Raw genomic sequence first — 25,840 nt, 5'->3', positions numbered from 1 at the left:
ACTTACGACCACCACCGCCGCCAAAGCACCACTAGTATCACTAGCACCACCGAAACACCACCACCATCAAAACACCTTAATGCTGCCCAAATCAACCAAAAACCCAAATCAAAACACACACCCGAAATTCGAAGCCCAAAACCACCTTCCTACTGCCCCCACCACCACCCACCGTCAAAACCCATTCCTCAACACCATCGAAACGAGAGAAACAAATCGAAGAGAGAGAAAGAGATCTGCAGGAGAGAGAACAAAGGAAGATGGAGGTGAGAGAACGACGAGAAAGGAGGTTTTCGGTGGATTTCAGCTAGTGGAGGAGGTTTTCGGTGGATTTCGGCTGGTGGTCGAGGTTTTGGGTGGATTTTGACTGGATTTCGACTGGTGATGAGATCGAAGGTGGTGGCGGCTGGTGATGAGATCGAAGTTGATGATGGTGGTGGTGGGTGGGGGAGATCGAAGGTCCAAGGTGATGATGGTGCTGGTGGTGGAAGCCGGCGAGATTGGTGAAGTCGGCTGGTGATGAGATCGAAGGTGGTGGTGGCTGATGAAGAGATCGAATGTGATGATGGTGGTGGTCGGTGGAGGAGATCGAAGGTCAAAGGTGATGATGGTGGTGGTGGTAGTGGTGGAGGAGAGAGACGGCAGGAGGATGGAGATGGGAGCATGAGGAGAGATAAATGGTGGTGCATGGTGGAGTGAAGGTGGTAGTGAAGGGAGGGGTTATATTTAGGTTGATTAATTGTGATTACGTGTGTAATTAATTTGATTTGGGTAGTATAATATGTGTTTTAGTTTTTTAATAAGGACATTTTGGTAGTTTCGGGGGTAAAAATCATACCAAAAATGGAAAGAAAGAAATTGTTGCAATTAATTTGAAACAGCCATATTTGAAAACTGTTGCATTTAATTTGATACGAAGGAAATATTATAGTTGTTTTTTTTTCCCACCAAAAAGTATCACTTTACATTGAATGGGTCAAAAAATACTCTCCAAAAAGTTTAAAAGTGACATTGCCTAAATTATTGTGAAAAACACAATATAGCAATTGAAAAAAATGAGATTTTTTTGCCGATCCGTCGCTTTTAAGTGACAACTGTGTTTATTACATCTCTTTCATTTCAATCTCTTTAATTACAACCTCATATAGACCAATATCTTTTAAGTTGAAGCCCCAAAGGCGTGAACATAGGTTGGATTTCGGCTATAACTTAAAAGAGTTTGGCTTATTTAAGGCTGCAATTGGAAATACTGAAATGAAAGGGATGCAATAACAAAGTGGCCACTTTGAAAGGCTGCATTTGACAAAAAAAATCCAAAAAAACGGAGGAAGTATCTCTTTTGGCATTAGTGAGAACTTCAAGCTCTTAACCTAAAACTCATATTTGACATTTTACTCTTTTTCTTTCCTCTTTTATTGATTTTCCTTCTAGTAAAATGTTGTAAATCTCTATTATGAAATTTGGAATTTAGCTCTTAGGTAGAAATTGGTTTACAGGTAGCAATTTTGTCATTTTGTGAATGACTATGGTTGCTTTATCATGCTTCTGTTTTGATGGAAATTACACATGGGAAAATTTTCTTCACGAAAAAAATACCCATGAATAAGAAAGCACGATGATGTAAGTGGAGCTCCAAAAAGTAGGGATTTGCAGTGGAAGGTAAAGGCGTTGGATAATGTAATGGAACAAGGACAAAATGAGTTTTTTTTTTACAGGAAGGGGAGAAGGAGTTTGATAGAAAAAAAATGTTCAGTTTGATTCTAATTTAGGTATTTCTCTAGAATGATGTTAATATTTTTTTATGGAAATTAAGGTTTATTGGTGATAAAAGTAAGTAAATTCAAAAAAAATATTCGAACTTATTCTCAACCGTAACATTATGTCAAATAAAACATTAGTTGAGGCTATAGGATTAGTTTCTTTGTCTAATTTTGCGTAATTCAGGTTTTGGGAGTCATTTTAAACCTTAACGGCCAAATTTTAGGTCCAATTAGGTTAAAAAAAAACAAGTACGTATTTCTTAACCCGTAAAACGAGATTCTAGTCGTTTTTTTCTCCAATTTCGACTTCAACTTTGACATATAAGAGCCAAAATTACTCTCAAACCTTAGCTGAACAATTCTTGATGCACAAGACAAGTAAACAAGGCAAACTACTAACCCTATTCAACCCAAAACTAATGTATTATTTAACATAATATTACGATAGATAATAAGTCCAAACTATAATGGTACTATGTAGAATTGAAAAAATAATTTTGGTACCAAATGAAAAAGGCTAAAGTACGATGGTACCAAATGAAATTTCCTATACTTTTCGATGATAATTAAGGTTCATTAGTGAAGAAAGTAAAAGTAAATCCGAAAAAAAATATTTGAACATATATAACCAATCACTCATCATCTAAGACCATCCACGCAAACTAAACCTCAAAGTTTGTTTGTGAATAATTTATAGTTTGAACTTTATGTTTAGAAGGATGGTTATAGGCTGGACTATTGATATCAATTCACCTATCTATATGAACTAATCTAAACCTATTATTATTTTTCTAAATTATTCAACCTAATATATATTTCTTTTTAAAATTAAGAAAACACAACCTAAATCACCTAATATTAGAGCTAGTAAATAGTCCAACACTCTCAACCCTCACCCGATTCAAATAACAAATAGGTCAATAACACTCAACTCTAATTAGACTTGTTTATTAAACAGGTTATCTAACTCGTTTATAGAGCCGTTTATCAAACTTGCATATATACATAAACTAAACAATTGTACCTCATATATTATTTAACTCGCGTCTTATATACTACTACCTCCGTTTCCTAAAGATCTTCCTTGTTACTGTTACTATAGATATCAATGAGAATCAAGTTGTGTGGGGTGTGGGGTAGGTAAAGTAGGAGAGAGAAAGGGGTTAAGATAAATAAACAAATAAATAGGGGTTAAAGTAGGAGAGAGAAATGGAGTAAAATTGAATTAATAATGTAATGGTGGACCATATGATAGGGACATGAGAGGGTGAAAAGGGGAAAAAAATTCCAAATAAGGAATAAAGTAAAAGAAGGAAGATCTTTTGGAAACACACTTAAACGGAAAGAGGGAAGATATTTAGGAAACGGAGGGAGTATTATCTTAAATAAATAAACCAAATCGAACTACCAAAGAATAAATTATATATATATATATATATGAAAAATATCAAAATTATTTCGAGTCCATCTAATATTATCAATAGTCAAATAGTAGTTAAATATGTTGTCGTGTCGAGTTCGGGTTAAAATCTTCAATCCTGATCCAACATGTTTAATAAACGAGTCGTGACAGATCAACTAACTTACTTGAATGGATTGAAAACCTTACCTTGAACACACTAATTTTATACAAAATTCAAATCGAATTAGTGAGTCATGTCAATTTTTGCCCATGTTTGGTAAATGGCTTTTTCATGGGCTTTTGGCTTTTCAATTTAGTCAAACAGCCAAAAAAAGTGTTTGGTTATTGGCTTTTTGGTTGGTTGAAAAGCGGGCTTTTAAGCCAAAATGAAAAAACTGTTCGAAACAGCTTTTTGGATTGGCTTTTGGCTTATTGGCTCACAATCTCTCTAATAAAAAGCCAACAACCACAATTAATTTTGTCAAACACTTTTGCAAACAATTATCTTAAACAGCCAACTTAAAAAGCCAATACATACCGCTAATGTTTCCAGTTAGTCAAACAAGCTAACTAAACCAGCCAAAAACCAACACCCAAGAGCTGATTGCCAAACAACCCTATTTATATGCTCTACGCCTCTACCTAAATACAACCATATTAGCTGCTCCTTTTCTAGAACCTTGAAAAAAAAGGTAATACTAAATTACTAATAGTACATAACCGGTATCATAGGCGCTACAAATAACCATAGAATGCCACGCCAATACTGATATGTGGCTATGATCTACTCAAAAAATGTCCATTTCCTTGAATTACTCCTAACTTAATCATGTACGTGGATGAATTCCTAGAATAAATGCTTCTTCACTGACATGAAAACCCAGTATATTTATATATTTACTCCATCTACCATCACCATGTTAGGTTAAATTTATTAAATTTCTCACTGCCACTTTCATTTATTGAATTCAAGAAAATAACTCAAATTTAATAAGTTAAACGAACCCATCTGCTATATACTTGTAATTCATTCATTCTAATACATAGTACACTATAAATATATTGTGACATTTTCGCTTCCTCCTAAAACTCCAATTTTAAGTGATGGAGGGTGAGAGAATTTTTATTGCGCAACCCCTTTTGGAAAATGATTTCTCTGGCGATGTCAAATGTGTAAAAGAAGGCGACGCTTCTTTTTCCAAGACTCTCTTCAATGGCCTCAATGCCCTTTCAGGTTATCTCTCTCTTTTTCTTTTTTTATGTTTTATCGAAAGTTTGGATATTTATCATATTATATGGTAATTCGTCGCTTTTAGGAGATATATGAATAACTTACATCTGGGTGATTTATAAGTTTGGTTGATTAATGAAGATTATTGATTTTATATGAAAGATTTTATTAGAGGAAAAGATGTAGAAGTGGAATTACATATAGATGCAACACCTTAACAATATTGTATGGTTTGTATCATTATTGCCTTTGAACTGTTTAACAATGTCAAATCCACCAACATAAGTGTTTATATGACTGTAAATTACAACTATTTTCGAAAATGAATAAATTGACACTATCAGTCCCAACTATTATGACCCGTTTGCTTTAAGATGTTACGACTTTTAATTATTTAAGAGTGTCCGAACTAACTTTGAGGTCTCTTCCGATAATGATGTCTCAGCACTAGTAACCTACTAAATCTGTTAATAATATCATACACGAAGCTCTTCCATTGGCTTAAGCTGATTAAAAAAGGCTTTATGAATGTTACAGTTGCATGTGTTGCTATAAACTGATTTAGCATATTAATATTAATCAAGGTGAATGGCTTTTTTAGGAATAGACGGGTACGGTAGACCTTTCAAATTTGGGGCCATTTTAAGATAATTAAAAGTTATGATCCTTTTAAATCAAGCGACAATAGTTGGGCATGTGTCCCTACTTCCTATCTAAATTGAGAATGTTTAGTTAGCATTAGCCTAGGAGTATAAGATGAACGGAAATGAAACTTGTCCTAATTTATCACTGTGATATGTAAATAGTGCGTATCATAATAGTTTTTATGAATTTTTGGCGAAGATTATGGATTTTTGCAAATTCTACGAAAAATTTTAGAAGTGTTGAGAAAAGTTGTCTTTATTAGTTTTTCCTAAAAATTACAAAAAGTGTTGCTATAAATTAATTTACTCGCATACCACAATTATAAGTCATTAGCTTCTTGTTGTATATGGGTGAATAGTATAGTTTTGATCTATTTCACTTTTTTGAGAATTAATTTTCACCTATTTCACAATATAAAGGTTCTAGTGACACGATCTCAGATATGAGGAGAATCAATAGTTCTTTTGTTTTCTATAAATATTGTAACTGGCTGACATTTTAATGTACTTTTTCATATTTTAAAACTAATATAGAAACCAAAATTTTAATATAAAATATTATTTGATTTGACTCAATATATATATATCAATATTTTATAATTTAACTATTCAATATTAAGCATATTAATAAGGTAAAATTTTAAAGGTAGAACCACTTCTAGGACATGAAGAGAAGTATTTTGAGCCACATGTAGGGATGAAATGGATATCTTTTTCTAAACCATATCCAAAATAGGGGTCATATTACATATTTACAATTGTTAGTTGCCGAGTTGAGACATGTGGGGATGTTATCGGCTTATACGTTCGTACCATTTCAGTGTCATCCCAAATTGTATGCAGCTGAGACCCACACATTGATTTATTGAGCACATTGAGTCATTGACTTCCTTTGACATAAAATAAGCAAATTGAGGGGGACCCTTATTTAGTTATTTATTATGAGGGGTCTTAATTCTGAGGGGTCTTAATTGTAAGGGGACAAAATTTATTGCAGTGAAACAGATACACTCTTGGGAGTTGATCATAAATTTTGTAAATAATATTTCAGCTCGTTAGAATTTTTTATTTTTTTTATCCATGAGTCACGAAGGCAGTACAAAGTACAAAGAAGGGAAAGGGGATTCGAACCTGTGACCTAACGTTCACAACACCTCAATCTTAACCAATAAGCCAAGACATTTTTGTAAAAGTTAAATCAATATACTAGCACAAATCTTGAGGAGTTAAATTAATAAATTAGCACAAATCTTGAGGAGTTAAATTAGCTTATCAAGCAAGATGCCATTGTAATCTACTTATGCAGGGAAATCTGTTGAAAAATGTGAAAGTATTATAGTTTACTTTGTTTAACTTTATTCACTAGCTACATATTGCTGGTTACAAGGGATTTGTCAACCAAAAAACAAAAAAAAAGTTTCACTACTAGTTTTTTTCTATGTTATTCCGACAACTTCATTTACCTCAAAAACCGAATGTCGTGTCGTGTCTGACACGACACTTCACTTGGATACTTCATTTTAAACTAAAAACTTGTCTTTTCCTACAAAATAGTCGAATCGGACACTCGAACACCCGTTTCCGAGTAGACACTCAATTTGTGTCTGAGCAACATAGGTTATTCTTTAAGGTAATTAGTAATCCCTTGCACAAATAGTGGGAATTTAGGGGATCCCATTTTATAAGGGGCAAGAATCGAAACCTTGTCACAAGGTAGAAAGTGAGCCTCCAACCAACTAAGTCAACCTTGATTCTTAGTTTCACTACTAGTACTGTAGAGTGTAGGTAACTATGATGACATTAAGTTATGCTGAAACCTCTTGTTCTATACCGAAACACCTGCACTTCTTTTTGAATCTACAACATCACTAAATTTTTAAAAAAAATATTAGAGTCTTAACACAATTATCTTAATCCATGTGTTGATTGCCAACCAATACTATTATATGACTTCTCTTGTTACTAAGGACATGCTTGGCTCAACAAATGAAATGGAAAGATGATGGAACCAAATAGAGTTAAGGAATGATTACAAGAGCTAATTTCTCTCAAAATATAATGATGTAAAGTAGACCAATGTGGAGTTGTTTGGGCTGTGGCACTCCTCTCTTACCCCCACCCTTGTCGAACACCCAATATCGATAAGTCATAGATTATGATCAGGATACTATAGAGGCTATATTGTATCTAGGGTTAAGGAGGACCTAGTAAAGATCAATGTGGATTGACTAACTGTGTCTGTTATATACGCCATGTTCTTATACTTTTTAACTAGTCTTCTTGTTTTTTCTGATGTTAATGTTATTGCCATTCACACTGATGTGTTCTGTTTAGACTTAAGTGTCTGTTGTAGGATTATAATGCTCAATTTTTATATGAGTAGTGTAATGAGATTATGAGAATTATTCTTCCCTTTTTTTACTTTGAAGGCTGAAAAGAAACATGAAAAACAGCAATATTGGGTGAAATCTAAATACTGATAGGAATTTCTTGAACACATTGCTCCAGACTTGAAGATTTTTCAAGTGTATTAATCTTTAGCCGTGTAATATACTACAAATCTCGGTTTCACTTGTCCGAAGACTAGCTTAGGTTGGCTTAATTAGAATGCATGCTATGCATCAATTTTGTTATGTATCTTATATTATATGTATTCATTAAATATATACTAGCATGATCTGATGCTCACTACTACAATGATTACAAACTAGAGAAGATCAGTTATTTTATCTTTTGCAAATCCGGTGGCATGAATGTTGTGACTTCGTTATGCTTAAATTTTCAATTCTGTTGTTTTCTTACTTCTCTTATGTTTATACTTGCTGATTATTTATCTTTGATGACTTAATTTTGAGACCTTTTAAACAGGAGTCGGGATACTGTCAGTACCTTATGCTCTAGCATCAGGTGGCTGGTTGAGCCTGGTGTTACTTTTTGCCATTGCCATGGCAGCGTTCTATGCCGGCTTGCTCATTAAGCGGTGCATGGAAACGGATCCAAGTATAACAAATTTCCCTGACATGGGAGAACGTGCATTTGGGAATATTGGGAGAACAGTTGTATCAGTGTTTATGTGTGCAGAGTTGTATTTGGTCGTAACAGGTTTCTTGATCGTGGAAGGGGACAATCTACATAACCTTTTCCCAGAAATGAAGTTCCAAGCCTGTGGTCTTGAACTTGGAGGAAAACAAAGTTTTGTGATGATTGTTGCACTTCTTATTACTCCGTCTGTTTGGTTAAGTAACTTGAATATCCTTTCTTACATCTCCGCTACTGGTGTTCTAGCTTCTGTTGTGATAATTGCATCTGTTTTATGGGTTGGTGCCTTTGATGGGATTGGATTTCACAGCAAAGGGGAATTTGTGAATTGGTCAGGGATCCCCACGGCTGTTAGCTTGTATGGCTTTTGTTATTGTGCTCATCCTATTTTCCCTCCCCTTTACAACTCCATGAAGAATAAACGCAACTTCTCAAAGGTAAAGTTTAGCTAGAGGTGAAAATGTTTGTTAAGATTCGGGTTTTGTTTTGACTCATATTGGGGTGATATGTCATTTGGTTCGCTTTGTGATCGGTTTAGTTCACATTCCAGGTGTTCGTCTAGCTGACTTATACTATCTCTGTCACAAAAGAGTGGATCCATTTCGTTCTCTCTAAGACAAAATATATGAAGTTTTACCACAACTTTTTATAATGTATCTTGTGCCTCTTGACTGCAGGTACTACTACTATGTTTCGTCTGCATGACCATCAGTTATGCTTCCATCGCAATATTTGGCTATCTGATGTTCGGTTCAAAATTAGATCCAGAAATAACTCTGAACCTTCCTATTCACAAACTAAGCTCAAGAGTCGCAATATATACCACATTGGTAAGTCCACTTTCCAAATATGCATTAATGTTAGAACCAGTTGCAAGTGCAACTGAGAGTTGGTTTCCGACTTACCACAAGAAAAGGTCCTTCCGAATATTTATCCGAACAGCTCTGGTTGCGACTCAGGTCATTATAGCACTAGTTGTTCCTTTCTTTGGGCATCTTATATCTTTGGTTGGAGCATTTTTAAGCGTCACTGCGTCTATTACACTTCCATGCTTGTGCTTCTTGAAGATTTCAGGCGCTAATCTAGGCAATGAGCAGGTACTTGTCATAGGCGTTATAGTGTTCAGTATATTGATCGCAATATTTGGTACCTATACCTCTTTGGTACAACTTATACATGGAACTGTTTTGCAGTATTAACTTCCTTATTTCAGATTGTATCAACTTCTCAATGAAAATATTATCTGTGTATGTGTTGTTTCTGTAAATTTTGCATTCAATTCTTAACAGGCAAATAGACTACTAATTAAGAAATATCCGACCATTTATGTATTCTTGTTCCTTTCTTTCTTAAATTCTATCGGTTACTCTAAGGCTCCGTTTGGTAGGGCGTAAAACGTTTTCCCAGAAAACTGTTTTCCTTTATTTTCAGTTTTACATTGTTTAGTTGGCAAAAGAGTGTAAAATCATTTTTCCTTGAGATAAAATTACTCTCCCAATGATGGAAAATCATTTTCCTTTCAAAATGAAGGGAAAACTATTTTCCTTTCAAAATGAAGGGAAAACTATTTTCCTTATCTCTCTTGTACACTCCTCTCACTACCTCCTTACTTTCCCTTTCATTTTTCTTTCATTTCATCATTTTTCTTACATCGAATCAAACAACGGAAAACTAATTTTGGAATTGTGTTTTCCATTATAAATTGTTTTCCATAAAAATTATTTTACACTGAAAATATTTTACGCCCTACCAAACGGAGCCTAAATATCTTTCTATAACTATACACTCGAGAACATTGTAAGCATGATACATCCAATTTTTTTTATTCTTTTTCTTGTTCAATTGGAGGACTCTGAATGAGCCAATAAGCATAATGAGATAAAGTAGCGTTCGATTTGAGTGTACCATATGCATGCAGCCATGCAGGTGTGATGAAGATACCTTGATTTTTATTGTATTTATAGTTTCAAACTTTAACCAAAATACTCAAACCTTATCGGTGGTAGAGAATGATAATTTAGCCATTATGTAATCGGATACCACCTCTTTGATTAGCATTGTGTGCAAATGTTTAAGCTATATAAACAGATTAAGTTTTTTTTTTTTCTTTTTTGTGTAATGAAAGGAAACACACAATAGGATTCTCTATATGAGGAAAAACCGAATAAAATGGAACCCTGATTTTTGAATTGTAGATGCGACTAATTTCATTAATTACGAATACATGTATACCAAACTTGCAATGATTTGGTATGTGTTTGATCCTCAAATAAGACCTAACCGAATCCATAATCAAATGAAGCATTATGAATATTGGTTGTTTGGTAGGCAGGAACATATATAGGTAGTAAATGTTGAAAACTATACCAAATTGTTTTGTTGATACTTGGACGAAGTGTATTCATTCAACACCACACCAGGGCATATCAATGGCATGATACACTTAAGGTTATATTTCGCTCGTTAGCTCATGTGGAGCTTTCCCTATTGTGAGAATTTCGCATATTTGAAAGTTCCATCTGAGCAACGAACAAAAAACAATAGCGTTAGCTATGCCATGCTCATAATATAAGTACCTGAATGTATGATAAAAGTTGTAACATGATAGTAAAGGTAAAAATAGAACTCATATAATTCTGACACTTTCCAAACAAACTTTGATACTATGGGAGAGGATATTTGAATCAAGACGAATTGCAACTTCTTGAGTTGGATAGTACTCCCTATGTTTGTTTGTTTGTTTTTTTTTTCTATTCTTCCTTCTTTAACTATGTACATTTGCCAATGCACTTTGTTTTACCTTAAATATCTTCCATTACATATTAGTAAAAATTATAATGGTTGAATATTTATAAAGTACTCATTAAGATGAATCAAACAAGACTACATGATTATATTTTATAACATATATTGAGAAGAATTTAGAAGATTCTCTCTTATCTCTATTCTATATGGGAAGAGGGGTAGGACACCAAAATATTAGAAATCCTATTTTACCCTCACTTCATCTCTATTCTAACTACTTACTTTAATTAAAAAATATATAAAAATTAAAAAAGAAACTACCTAATTAATTTAAAAAATAAAAAAGGCATTACAAAAAGAAAACCATCAACAATTCAAATATCTCTAATTTATTAGATATAATTCACAATTAATTTAATTTTTTACATTCCCTAAAAAAATTAATTTTCTATATATCTTCGCACGCGTCGCGTGCATATAAAACTAGTTGTAAATAGTAAGCAAGATTCCTAGTAGGAAGAACAAAAAACAGGAGTATAATTTATACTCCTATATACTCCATCTGTTACTTTAATTAAACAAATGGAAAGGGGGGGGGGGGGGGAATTAGAGAAAAAAACACCCTTTTCTGTATTTGGGGTTCGTAGTCCGTTCAATCTCAAGCTAATCAACATACATGTCATTTCAAGTTCAAGCTCGAAAGTGTTTTCAAGTGCAATTCGTGTAGGACTTTTCATATTCAAACCCGACTTGTGCTCGAATCGTGTAGTAAATAAGCGAGGTTTATAAGCAAGTTGTACTCAGAAATGAGCTTTATGCTTATATCATAATCAAAAAAAAGTGCAAAATATAATGGAAAATAACTAAGCAACTAACTTTTTAAATGCAAACTAAAGAAGGTTTTTTAATGAAGATAAACATCTCTCCCTACCAATATCAATGAGTAATTTCTATTTATGTTCGCATTCAATCTTTTAACTCAACACAAAATCTCATCAAAGACCTTATAACTCTAATTTATGGTAAACAAGTGCCTTTTTGCTCTAAAGATGTCACTTATAGTAAAACTGACTTATATAAAGGTGATCAATTGTCTAAAAGTTATTCTTTGAACTTAAAAAACATGCTTCTTTTTTAAAAATAAAAAAGTGATCCTTTTAATTTGAATAGTAACCCTTTAGATAAAAAACAGATGTGGTCTTACAGAAACAAAATTTTACACCAGACTTAACTCAAATTCAGGTTCATCAAATAAGCAAGATCTTGTAAAGTTTGAGTTGTGTTCACAGAAAGTTCATTTGCACCCTTACCTATCTCTATTACATAAGGGAAGGGGGACCTATGGTGTCCTCTTTTGAACTGACTATTTTGCCCCCCTTTTCCTTACTAAATTACAAAAATAATATCAATACCAAAATGGGGATTCAAACAAAGCTACCGGAAATTAAATTTCAACATCACTCCCAAATCACTTATGTTAGGAAACTTTACAAATCCCTTTCTAAATCACGTTCAAGAAGTTCGCAAATCACTAAACTTTACAAAAAACTAAAAATTAACTTACAAACCAAAACTAATATAGTAGGGCGTAAATACATAAAAAAAACATTCACAAAATTCACTTACAAATCATTGTTCTCAAGAACTCACAAATTTCACTTACAAATTATTATTTACCTATACACACTATGCATAAAAATCTGTAAAAAACATAAAATTTCGACGGGGATATCACACATTTGTCCATCGGCGATTTGCAAACTTCCAAAAAGATACATAATTCTTTTAATCTTCCAAGTTATTTCAAATTAGTTGAAAAAACAATATCAATTGTTATGTAGCGACTAACAGAAAAAAGGGAGATGATAGCAATTAGTTAGAAAGGACTTAAATTTAACCCTTTATTTTCGCATGAAATGAGAGAACAAGATAAAAGTAACAAATTTAGTTTTTTTTTTTTTAAATTCCAATATAAAAAATTCTGCTCATAACTTTTGCTAAAAAACCATTTTCACAAATAAATTTTGAAAAAAAAAAAAACCAAAATCAAAGTTTTCGCGAACGGTTTTTGCAAAAATCAATTTTCAAAAAAAAAAATTTAAATTAATTTGCTAAAACCATTTTCAGAAAAAAAAAATTACATTATTTTGCGAAAACAAATAGTGAAATTAAGCACCAAGACAACTGTAAAATTTTGAAATGAAAAAAAACGCTTTTATACAATTTAAATTTAATTCATTTTCATGTTAAATCAGAAAACAAGATAAAAGAAACGATTTTTGTTTTTTTTAAAAAATTCCAATATCAAATTGTGTATGAAAATTACAATTTTATCTCAAATATAATTTTAAATATGAGACTGATGAAAATTTTAAATATAAGTTTGTGAAATCATAATTTAGATGTTAGGCAAGGGAAAAAAAAACTGAAATTGATTCATACTTTTCGGATTAAATTTTGGGATGATAGAAAATCGACTCAAGTTAAAACTTAAGTTGATTTAAGAAATTACCTTTCTTTGTTAGAAAATCAACCTAAGAAAAAACTGAAGTTGGTTTGCTTCCTTCAAAAGTGGTTGATACGGCTGATGGATTTTTGATGAATTAGATCTACTGCTTTGCTAATACTTGAAAAGGCTGATTTTCTTATTGTATAGTGTATAGTTTGATGAACTAGGTTCCTTGAAAATATGGTTCGTAGATTTGTAGTGAGAGGAGACAGAAAATGAATAGCAAAAGTAGTGGAATTATACTGATGTTGCCAAGTAGTGGAAAAGGTAGTGAAATTTTTTTTGTCAAAATTCTAAAAGGATGTGCCTACAGGCTACAACACGTCACTCAAAATTTTGGGTTTCAAATACAAGTGTGGATCAAAGTATAAATTAGCCAAATTATAATATGAGTTTCAAATACAAGTGTAGATCAAAGTATAAATTAGCCAAATTATAATATTGTTGCATTGGAAATTCAATGTAACAAATAATATGGACTCAATTTTTTTTTGTTCAATAGAGATAAGTTTAACTAAGGGAGTAATACTGCAATGCTACTTAAATGCAAAGAGTTAATGACTGCAAAAGAAAGAACATAATGTAGGAGTGCTATTTGATTGTATTTAAAAGAATCTTATACACAAAATGGAGGTGACCGTAAAATACTAACTTGCATTTTCTTTTTGTTTACTACTTAGTAATAATTAGGCCTGAAAATGTCATCGCGTGCATCGCGTGCATAAAAAGCTAGTATTATAAAGCAAAAGCAATATAAGTGTGTCATTAGATGAGGATAAACATGTCGCTTTAACTTATACGAACTAGCCTTCATATGCACGCGATGCGTGGGTTAATTTCAAAATTTGTTATTCTATTAGATACTTCATTCGTATTTTATTTATGATTAAAATTAAATGTGAAAAATTCAACAGTTAGATGAATTTAGATATATTAATTCGCTAATGTATAATAAATAAAAAGGTTGTGAGTGATTGTTAACATTATGTTTTTGTGAATGAATATTGAACAGAAAAAACAAAAATAATGAGTTGGTTTAACTGAATTAAAGAGTATCAAAGGTAGTGAATGTTCAGACTTTTCATGTGCACGTGATGTATGCCATCTTTTTTTATAAGGTTAAATATTTTGTCCATTTAATTTTTGATTGAAGTATTTGATACATATACCATTTTAAACTTGTTTTAAATGGCAAGTTGGAATGAGAACTTTTAAATGATTTGCTTTTGTAATTTTTTCATTCCATTAATTAGATCATTAAGGGTATTTTGGTCACTTCAAAAGAGGACACCACACCTCCTCCCTTGGCTTATATAATAGAGATAAGTAAATTTTGGTGCTTGCGTTTAAGCATATATATCTACAAAAGAAGCTTCAAAATTTGCTCAAACTTGGTTCAGTCATTGAATAAGCAAATTTTTGCCAAGTTTGAGCTGAGTTATTCACTGATGTCGGTTTGTTTTACATCCAAATATCAATATGTTGTAAAGCAGAAGCAACAGGGCTTTCATTGGATTTACCTCCACAATCCACATGATAGCCAAAAGTTCAAATAACTGTGCCCAAATCTTCTTTTCTTTTTTTATCAAAAAAACAAATTGACCTCCTTTTTCTTTTAGAAGAAATTGTTAGATTGTCAACAAAATGACTTCATGCAAGCCAATTACTGAAGAGAAGTTCATAAGAAAGCCAAATACAAGGTGAACTGTATTTGAGCATATATACACACGTAGTATTTATAGTATAATCTGGAACCATCACAAGCAATATATGCAGTGTAGTAATGCTAGGATACTCCATCAGGAAAAGAACATCTTCGCACTCAATACTAGCTATACATTTCGAGATCTAGTGAGATTTCCTTATGAACCTCACTGATCATCCACGGACATAATGGTTGGTATTTTGCCACGATCAACGAAGTCGATCTTGTTCAATCTCAAACAGCAAAGCATCCGCTCTGGCAGCTCCTCTGGTTTCTGTGCCTGATCAATGTAATATTTTCATGTGATTGATAACGAAGTGTTCAGAGGCTGATCCAATACTTGCTCAGTTTCTCATCATATACTGATAGTAAAGGGGGTAAAAAGAAAAAGAGGGGTTGAAAGCTGCAAAATGTACCTGAATTGTTAAACCAAGATCGATTATACCATTCTTCAGTCGTTCTCGGAAAGATTCAAGCCCTTTTCTCGATATGTAACTGAAGTGATGAACATCCAAGTCTATCTCAAAGTAATTCTGACCCTGAACAAATATTGGATAATTAGATTTAATATTCTGTAGTATTTCCTACAAATTTATAATAGTTTGACTTTGTACATTTGCTGGCACACAAATTTAACCATAAAAATCTTTAATTATTTAGTAGTTAAATCATATAAACAAAATGTTTTGAAAAAATTCTTTTCAGGCTAATCAAAAACATTGATGCACATATATATCTTCTAAAGATATGGTCACAGTGAAGTATATGAATAGGACAAAAGTCAAATTGTTGCAATTTTAAGCAAATGAAGTATAAACTATTGGCGACAAGTAAGCACCAAATGCACAATAGCTTAATTATTGCAGCTTTTTTGCAGCTTTCAGGATGTGATGGACTGCTTAAAGACAAGGTTTGTCAACCCATTTATAAATCATTGATTGACCGACCTGAATGACAAAGCAGATACATGATACTTTTTTCTGATCATATCTTGTGTACAAAACCAGGTACTTAAACTCAAACATATAGGTATAATTCTGGTCACTTATCCACTACTCGTGGAGTACGAGACCAGGACGAAGATAAAATGGATCAAGCAAGCCTCCTTACCTTGTAAAAATTGTGCTGTGGGCGTGAAAGAACAGGCTTTTCGTTATAAGACTGCACAAGCTTTCTTTCAGTAGAACTCAAGCTAAGATCTTCAGGATTAACCAAGCCAGCAATGATTTTCAGCCTCTCTCGAAAAGGAACCATAGTTTCTTTGGCAAACCCTTTTACTTTCTCCATCTCATCATCAATGAATCTCTGGCACAAAATAGATTTGATGGCTTACACGATATAACATTTAGAAGTGCTAAAAATCAATGCGATTATACAGATCTATGCACATGAATCGCTAAGGTAACAATAATATACCAGACCACAAACCTTTTAATTGGGTCCTAATCTTATGTTCCATAGCCCACATTGATTACATCAAGAACATATATGATGGGTGTGCACATTGCAATCATCTATTATGTATTTAAAAATGCAGAAGATCATAATTAATATGTACTGAAAGAGACTATCACCGTAACATAAACCCAGTGCTTTTGATTTAAAGGAACACTAAAATGCTATTGTTCTATCATTATCAATATCCTTCCCCTTCTTGCTTTTTAGTAACAAACAATTCCAACAATAAAAAAAAAACAATTTAAACACTAAATTGTCCAGGGATCATTTGTTGAAATTGTTTGTTATTAAAGGGAAATGGCGATTCTACGAACACTCCTCCTAGGTGTTGCCATGCCAACACCGAAATTGGAGATGGAAGGCAAGAGATGAGCCGTGGGTGGGGATGACAAATTAGAACAAGGGTGAAAGATGGACATAAAATTTTGTGGCATATTGCCTTTTTTATAATATGCGAGTGATATGATATGAATATTATGATTTTTCGTGGCGCAAAGTCTCCTTCGGTTAATGCATGAAATTGAGTGATGTATTTAGCTCATGCTCATGGGGTGTTCCTGGGCGTGTTCTTTTCTGATATGATGTCTGATTGCTGCTGTTTCTTTTATCTCTTTCTCCTTGATTAGTGGGAGACTTCTGGTCACCTCTTCTTTGTTACTATTCTTTCTCTTATTTACTGACTTTCTTTACTAACACAAAGAAGATTAACATATGCCTGCCTCATTTCTTAAATATAATGCATACAAAACAAAGCATGTTCAGTCTTAACTCCTAAAATTTCCGATTTATTCTCTGTTAGCTTTTTCTTTTTCAACAAGTCTTCAGGGATTCAACTAGATTAAGGGTCCGTTTGATTCAAATTATTTTGTCTTATCTTATCTTATTTTTTTCTGAAATGAGTGAAGATAAGTTAACAAGACATCTTATCTTATCTTATCTTATCTTATCTTATCTTATCTTATCTTAAATAAGTTAAAATAAGTTGAACAGAACAAGGCCTAATAACGAACAATTTAAGCACGGAGCAACCATAGACCATAGTACTAATTCAGATATTAACTATATTTACAACAAAATCACAGTATGGAGAGTGTCATCATACGGATTATGTCGACAAATTTACAGGAATTTCCTTGTACTAAAGAAATCAAAGAAACTTCTAAATATTGCTCATAACGTACCTTGAGGCAATCTTGGAAGTGAGGAGAAAATTCCTTCTCAAAGCTTTCAGAGAGCTTAAAATACAGGACAAGACTCAATCCCTCCCCATCACTGTCACCCCCAAATATGGCTGCCGGATATGTAGGCACCTGTCACATAGTTCACAATCACAAAGTAAATCATATGAGCATATCTAACTCAAACCTCCAGATAATTACTCGTAAAATTCAATGTTCAGACAAAACCCCCCTTTTGACTGCATATTAAAAGGTAATAAACAGAAAAATACCTGTATATTAACAATGAGAATTGGAGGAACTTTCCCCTCTATCCTAGCAGAAGGAAGTTCAAGATGTTGAGCAATGTGATTAATCTTTCTCTGACAAATAAACAAGTCAGCACCAAATGGCTTATAAGGACAGACATCTGGAGCTGGAGATTTCTTCTTATCTCTGCATGTAGGAAACTATGAATAAAGCCTCTCTAACCTCAACAGTCACAGGCAATTTAAGTGATAATCTTATAGACAATATAGAAATTGAAGAGTGAATAGCATACTTAAAGAAGCTCTCGCCACGCAGATTGAATTTTGAAGGAGAAACTTCTGCCCAACATCCTGCTGTGAGTTTCTCTCCAGAAGAACATGGAATTAGAAGCCCCGCTCTGGGACGATATAAGAACCGTTTCAATGCCCCTTTATGAATATCAGCAAAAAAAACATTAAAGAATATCCTGTTAAATCTTCCACATGATAGAGATATATCTAGCTTTCACCATAGAGAAAAAGTAACAATAAATCGTCTTTCATTTAGAAAACTATGGCATATAGTGGTGCATGGATATAGGAGTCATAACTCCAAAAGATACACTATAGAACATTTAATCACCAATAGAAAACATAAATTGATCCCAGTAAACAGATAAAAGTTAAAAGGCAAACATAGATGTTACCAAAAGCCCTCAGGAAATACATTGCTATGAGAATGAGAGCAATCCACTTAGCAGAAAATGATGCTTTATTGGACGTTAAAATACTTACTGCTCTCTTCCCCTTCACAAGATCTACGTTTGAAGGAAAGCCTGATTACTGTTGATTTTCTCCTCTGAGATTGTCGTCCTGAACTAGCTAGTAAGTTAAGATCATTGAAGCTCAGAGAAGGAAGCAGGTGTGGGAGGCCAGCCTTCAATATTGCACTGTTGTCTTGAGTCTTCTCTAAGGAATTACGCTTTTCCTTTACATAATTGAAGCTCTTAAAGGATCGATCTAATAGCTTCTTACTCCTAGCAACAAACTCATCACCTTTCCAGAAGCACAGAAATATGCATGGATTAGTATCTCTTTTATATGAACATAGTTATCTCAATCCACTAAAAAGAAAGGTTGACCCATTTTCTAGGACCTGCCTTCGACCATCTTTATAGAACCTCAACATAATTCTTCATACTTACTCCCATTATCCACAAAGCATGATGTGGACTCATATTGAAGAACTTGCCCAGTTCTAAGATTTCCATTTGCATAGCCTACATTGGGAATGTTGTCTGCAAAAGCACCAGATTGAAACGAAAAGGGAAACATAAGATAATCTTAAGCTTTCCAAATTACATAAAGATAATAGGTGAAGTAACACATGAATCAAACTTCATTTGATTTGAATAATAGTTTTAAGAAAGAGGAAAAACCATGCCTGCCTGCACGGAATTCGTTGTCTAATGTAACACATAAATCTAAGACTAAGAACTTCATAATATATCAATACGTGTTTGTATGGCTACCAGAATAGTGCCATGGCAATTGACATGGCTATAAAAAATTGCCACGGAACTTTAACCAATATTAACTGAGATTTCGGCAGAAGAAGGCCAAAAATCAAAAGCCTTACGTTGCCACTAATTATTTAGAGAAAGTCTGTCATTAAGACAACACTTGTGACAGTGTAACACTGTTCCCGAACTGCCCACCCCCACAAAACTCACTTTCGGAATCTTTCAGGCAATATCCTTTTTACTAGGCAATTGGAACTTGGAAGTTACAGTCAACAGATGCCATGGAGCTGTAATCATATTGGACAAATAAGTAATATAACAAATGACATTCTTTTGATAAAGAAGATTATTTTGGAGCTTTTAAGTAAATCCAAAATGGATAAGGTGTCTGCTGACAGAGAAAACCCACATATATAAATACTACAAGAGAAAGCAAGTAAACTACTCTATGACACGAGGAGACACACATAGCAGATCAACTATTTAAAATTCTTTCTTTTTCTATAGCCACAAGAGCAATTATCACGGTCTGAGTGTTCGAACACTTGGTGGTGCGGAGCACACTAGCCTTTTCAGTGGCCAGGCAGTATGGCTTGGGTGCATTGAGTAGGCACAAGCGAGGATTCTAATCAAACAACAGGACAATATTGCCTATATGTGACAAGAGCGCGAGTGGGGTGTAGGTCGGGGCCTATGTGTGCATGCAGCAGGAACGAGCGGATCCAAGACAAAAAAAAGTGGGACTGGGGGTTTTTGGATGGAACAAGTTTAAGTTTGGTAAAACATCGTAAGAAAATATTTCTGCCTGGAGTGGCATAAATTATATGTCACGTGGTATGCACTTATAGCCTTCCTTGCACTGTTGCACATTACCTACCCAATGACAAACTCTTATCTAGAGGATTGAACAAATAACAAATTCCAACACCCCGGCCAAATTAGTTAAGTTAGCTATATCCAATTCTTGAGTATTACTCTTAAAGTGAAAATTCCATGAAAAGAGATCACCTTATCTAACTTGGAGCTCTAGGATAAGAGCACTGTGTATATTATATGGGTAGAAGTAGAGAAAACAGATAGAAAAATATGCTCCCTGCCCAGAATCTATGGCTAGGATTTTGGAAACGGAAACACCCTGGAGATGGGGAAGCTCCAGATTCCAGCCATTTCTACGCTTCATTAGCTCATAAATGGCTGGGGTTTGAGGATCGAAAACAATTCACAAACAGGGAAATCTGTGGTCCCAGAGGTATCCATGCTTCATAACCGGATTTCCTTTCAGCATATGATTCAGTTACCCACTCCAAACCTTTACGAAACCAAGGAAAATTGTGAAAAGGATGTATGGGATACAAGTGATTGTAGACTAGCCCTAACCATTCTGCTTTAGTCAAAACTTACTCTTTACAACCCACAGCAATAGAAATCCAAATCAAGAGGGGATTTATATAACTTCATATCCAAAAAGGGAAAGTTTTAAATGCCAGGTTCTCGGACTAAGTATTTGTCCCTATATGCCACATAAAATAAATACCAGGAAATAGGAATCATAAATAGACAAAAGAAATACAAAATGAAGCTAAACAAACAGGTTTTTGTAAGCTTGATACTACTAACTGAACTCGAAGTAAAACAAGCCCTCTTCCACCCATTTGATCCCCAAACCTCTGCATCTCTAATGCTAAAGGATAAGGCGATAAGCCTTCAGAGAAATGGAAAGCAAAGGGAGAACTATATTAAAAGACGTTACCTCCATGAACACTACTGAATTCATCATCTGAGTCAGACTCCAGTACACTGATTGAATCAAACCATGCTTCCTCTAAAGAAATTCCTGCACATGAATAATATTTGAGGTCAATGTTATGCTACATAGCATTCTCACTATCCCGTTTCACTCCATAAAATAGCCAAGAGGGGGGAACAAATATCATGATTAGCAAAAGAGTAAAGAATCAAGGTAGTGTTCTAACAAAAACCAACATTCATCCATGTTATAAAAGTAATTTACTGCGTAATGATAGAAAGCAAACAAGCAAACTGCACCAGAAATATAAAGAGGACCCTAAACAAACTCCAATTTCACGACTGCTTCTCACAGTAATGAAGTGTGTTGACTGTCGCATTCTGATAAGTAGTCATTCTAAAAATCCTAATAATTCTTCTATCCGCTGAATATTGATGCACCATATTAGAGGATGGAAAGCATATTAAAAAAATTGGTAGGAAGATGTGTTGACTTTTTATCATGTTCTATAATATATCCTCTCGCCAACAATAAGTTGTTCAAAAATAAGAAACTTAATAAATTATAAGTTGTATAGTCGGGAACCTGTAAAAGTTAAGTGCAGGTATCCTTAAAGTCTTAATCTCCAGAAAATTGGAGCACGTTCAATATGGACAAATTTATAAATATCACGAAGTTAGAGGATGGAAAGCATGTTACCGTTAGTATCAATATGACCATGATGCCACTGCCTCAGAAGAATTGATGAATTTAACAACTCAGATCTTCGGCAAGCAGTCGTCTCACCCTTCCCAATGTCCATATGGAGAAATTGACTGACAGCTATATCAGTTAAATAGTTTCCGGCGTCATCGATTCGCTTATTTTTTTCATCAGCAACCAAATTTGGTATTCTTCTGCGGCGTTTGGTGGATAGATAGCGCAATTTCTTACGTGACCTGATGGGTTTTGCATGTGTAGAATAACAACCGCCCATTATACATCAAATACTGAAATTCAAGATCACCTGTCCCAAAATAATTTATATTGATTTTTATCTGCAAAATGATCAGGTGGCACATTAAATATTAGCACTACCCAAAGTTTCATTAGATGATATATATAAGATGAAAGAATGTGTCAACAAAAGCCGCAAACCATATTGCAGCTCTATATGATATGTTATATGGCTATAAACAATCAAAAAACATGTAACAAAGAGCAGCATCCATATTGAGTAAACCAAATGATTTGATCTTAAAAAGCTACACGAAATATCAATGCAGTCTCTGATAGGTCGACAACAAGTAACTACAGGTAAATCCCAGATAGTTTGACCTTTTTTTCATGCTTAACCTTCAAAGTACATGGCAAACCATCCCATTTGAATTAAATGGGAACTTTCTTATGACCACTATGCTTGAGGCAATCATTGGCAAAACTGGATGCAGCAATAGCTGATAAAGAATTTGACCTAAAATCACGACTTGGCTACCTATAAACATAGTTTTGATCCAATTTAATTACTAATACTTTTTCAATTCGACATGAGCCATTGTTTAAATAATATTTGACAATGCATCGCCAATACACTATATATTGGCTAAGAGTTTGATAAGAAATTCTGCCAAGCATAGCGAACAACTAGTGGAGATTTACCATAAACAGGACACATCATAGAATTTTTTAATGTAATATTATAATCTGGAAAATTTTCAGAAATATCAGATAGCAATTTGTACTAAAAATTCATGTATGCACCGGGCCACCAAGTATTTTCTACTAATAAGTAATCAAATAAGCTAGCTAACTTTTGTAAAGTGGGAACCAAGTGATACCAGCAAATTATAACAAAGAAAGAACATTTCAAATCAAATATGCATGTTTTGCAGCGCTTTAATTCTTGGGATTTTTCTTCTCGCCTTAAAAGAAGATGATTTGGAAAAAAAATTCCTGTAAGTGTAATAAGGTCTATCATTCCAACTTAAATTGACAACGACAAATCCACAACAAACATGAGTTCGAAATACTTTAGCTAAGTGGATTTCAAATGAAAAGGGCATAAGACTAATAGTGACAATGAAGTTAAGACTTCAGAAGCTGAAGCACTAGCACTGTCATTGTGAAGGTTACAACCATTTAATGACAAAAGAACTTCACTCTCGATCTAAGAAAGCAGAAGCAGTTCTTCTGAATAAGTTATTTTATGAAGGTGAACAGTTTGTTCCAACAAATTCTTGCAAGTGTAAGCCTGTTTGTATTCAAAGACAACCAAGCAAATATAAAGCTGAAAAGCTTTTCTTATATGTAAAGATACACTACATTTACCCCTAAAACTGCCCTCATTAATTTGTAAACATTCAAGATCTAGTTTGTCAATGCCAACACCAATTGCTATCTTTTGAATGGTTCTTGTTGCCTTCCAAGCTGTGATGGAGGTTAACATTGCCAGCTTGTGAAATTTTACTTTAATAATTAGAAAAAGAAGGTCCTAGAAGTCATGACTGGAAGCAAACTAGTAAACTACAACATGGAGAATTTCTGAAAACTAGAGATCCAAATATTTGAACCCCTACTTGCATGAACGAGGCCAGTGAGCCAAACTACACTTAACGTTGTGTGATTACAATTCACTAAACAGAATAGCTGATTAGTCTAGGGCAGAGTATCTCTATGGATTATCAATGAAGCAAGAGAGGCATCAATACGTGGAGCACTACCAATACGTCACATCAATTAATATTTGTTTGTTTTCTTTGATATGTGTGAAGTTTCTCGGCTCCCCTAATGTTCAAAAAATTTTGGCCAATTAAACTTCTTTCAACCATTACTCTGACCTGCAGAATCATCTTTTTTGTTTTAAGGCTCGAGACTTTTCACCATTAAGAAAGGAAACCCCAGCAAAGTCCTTGGCGCCAAACACGAAACAAGATTGGAGCAGCTACTAGCATAAGATGTAAGCATTTATGGATAAAATATATTCTTCAATATATATATATATATAGGAAAAGCTATCATTTTTGTTTTGTGTTAATATTCCAAGTGCTTTACTAGTCAATGGATGCAATAAATATTAGACAAACTATACCACGACAAGGCCATTATTCAAGAAACCAAACATCATTACACTTGTTGCTAATGAACAAAGTACACTAAACCTACATCAAACCTCAAATTTCTTTCTTTTCAATTAACCTTAAACAAATAAGAGGCAAGAACGTAATAATCAAATAGAACAAAGGCGATTAATCATGCACCTCTATCTTGAAACATAGAAAAGAAGGACTATGTCAAAAAGTATTAGAGCATGTTTGGTTTTAACATTTGTGGGATCTAAGAAACGGGATCAAATACCAATTCCCTTTCTTCTTGTTTGGTTCAACCCCTCCTCCACCCAGTTACCATTACTCGGTGGTAATGGACTCCCTAGTTTGTTACCTTCCCTTCCTCCTTAACTGTCAAAATCCATTTGTCAGTGCCTTGGTGGTAAGACTGGTAACAATTACCATTCTCTTTCCATTCCAATTGCTTGAACCAAACACACAAGGAAATTAGTAGCAATTTATTTTACCATTCCTTTTGTCTATTTGATTCCATTCCATGACATGAACCAAACATGTTGTTAGTGTATTTTCAAAGTTATATCGAGATTAATGCAGAATTCCTCTATGTTAAATTGATATGTCTGCTACTTGTTTCCCTATATTTGGCAATTGCGCAAAACCTTAGGTATTGTAGAGTGAGAGAAATTATCTTAAGGGCACAAAGTATATTTCTGAGACTTGGGTTATATTTCTATATAATTCCGATCATACCAAGGTAAAATATACTCTATCCTTAATAAGTTTGAATTATTTGCATATGCAATTTCTACATATGCTCCAAAAACTTCCAAACAAGCTCAAAAACTATGAGGACTATATTCAACCAAAACAAATGACAACTGACAAGTCAACTAGAACATGCATCAAGATCCCAGAAAAAAAAATCATCATGAAGGTAGGATGGCATGAACAAACAATCAAATCTAATTCATTCATCACATAATATAATGAAGAATGATATGAAAGAAAATGTCGAAATAATTCAATGCCCACAATTCGATAACAAATATAAATTAACTCATTAAAAATTAGTCAATCAATGATAAACCAAACTGAAAACTAAGAACTTTTAGTGCATGATGTAGAAAACCCATATATTGATATATTGATATATCTGATGGGAAAATGCAATTTGAAAAAAGTAAAAATACCTGATCATTTGGACATTGTAATTGTGGGTAATTTGGTGTCCCTCTCCCTCTGTGAAAAATCCAGAGAGAGAGAAAGGGGCGGAGAAAAGGAAAAAATTAAGTAGTTGAGAGGATGTTAGATCATGCAAAATAAAATTGAGGAAAATTTTCCAGCAAAATTGATAAAAAAAATTGTCTGATATGAAAAACCCAAAGAAATGACAAAATAATTAGTTGTGTATTCCAAGTATTGCGTCGTCGTTGCATTTTCCAAGTTTGGAGCTTTAAAGTTTTTAAAAATGGAACACGTTGTATCCTATGCTGATACTCTCATGCACAGAGAACAGCACGACAGTGATTATTACGTTATGGCAAACGGGTTATACGGATCATATGATTTGGGTCGTTTTCGCATAGTGGTGTCAAAACAGGTTCGGGGTATACCCAGGGCAAATTAGG

General features: G+C 33.7%; 2 protein-coding genes across 2 annotated transcripts; one reads left to right on the top strand and one right to left on the bottom strand.

Moving 5' to 3' along the window:
• Positions 1 to 4,018: 4,018 nt before the first annotated feature.
• On the top strand, positions 4,019 to 9,343 carry LOC104887307 (amino acid transporter AVT1I). The gene is made up of 3 exons (XM_010671919.4): positions 4,019 to 4,396; positions 7,906 to 8,513; positions 8,754 to 9,343. Exons 1-3 carry the CDS (start codon positions 4,267 to 4,269, stop codon positions 9,273 to 9,275), a joined length of 1,260 nt encoding a protein of 419 aa, XP_010670221.1. The 5' UTR covers positions 4,019 to 4,266; the 3' UTR covers positions 9,276 to 9,343.
• A 5,650-nt stretch (positions 9,344 to 14,993) lies between these two features.
• Positions 14,994 to 25,737, bottom strand: LOC104887308 (hypothetical protein). The gene is made up of 11 exons (XM_010671920.4): positions 25,403 to 25,737; positions 21,868 to 22,205; positions 21,172 to 21,255; positions 19,104 to 19,196; positions 18,694 to 18,954; positions 18,213 to 18,348; positions 17,944 to 18,106; positions 17,675 to 17,803; positions 16,146 to 16,340; positions 15,452 to 15,574; positions 14,994 to 15,315 (listed from the first exon to the last, which is right to left on the bottom strand). Exons 2-11 carry the CDS (start codon positions 22,142 to 22,144, stop codon positions 15,202 to 15,204), a joined length of 1,575 nt encoding a protein of 524 aa, XP_010670222.2. The 5' UTR covers positions 22,145 to 22,205; positions 25,403 to 25,737; the 3' UTR covers positions 14,994 to 15,201.
• Positions 25,738 to 25,840: the final 103 nt, after the last annotated feature.

Source organism: Beta vulgaris, chromosome 2, assembly GCF_026745355.1.
Source record: "Beta vulgaris subsp. vulgaris cultivar EL10 chromosome 2, EL10.2, whole genome shotgun sequence".
Lineage (NCBI taxonomy): Eukaryota > Viridiplantae > Streptophyta > Magnoliopsida > Caryophyllales > Amaranthaceae > Beta > Beta vulgaris.
Note: the sequence above shows the minus strand (reverse complement) of the source record. Positions and strands in the feature narration are given on the sequence as shown.

What these genes read in the sequence shown, in the direction of transcription:
- LOC104887308 (XM_010671920.4), bottom strand. Translation starts at nt 22,144, where the DNA reads ATGGGCGGTTGTTATTCTACACATGCAAAACCCATCAGGTCACGTAAG. An exon ending in ATTCAGTAGTGTTCATGGAG is followed by an intron (nt 19,197 to 21,171) that starts GTAACGTCTTTT and finishes GTGCTTTTGCAG; the next exon opens with ACAACATTCCCAATGTAGGC. An exon ending in TTCTCATTGTTAATATACAG is followed by an intron (nt 17,804 to 17,943) that starts GTATTTTTCTGT and finishes ACTATGTGACAG; the next exon opens with GTGCCTACATATCCGGCAGC.
- LOC104887307 (XM_010671919.4), top strand. Translation starts at nt 4,267, where the DNA reads ATGGAGGGTGAGAGAATTTTTATTGCGCAACCCCTTTTGGAAAATGAT. An exon ending in TGGCCTCAATGCCCTTTCAG is followed by an intron (nt 4,397 to 7,905) that starts GTTATCTCTCTC and finishes CCTTTTAAACAG; the next exon opens with GAGTCGGGATACTGTCAGTA. An exon ending in ATAAACGCAACTTCTCAAAG is followed by an intron (nt 8,514 to 8,753) that starts GTAAAGTTTAGC and finishes TCTTGACTGCAG; the next exon opens with GTACTACTACTATGTTTCGT.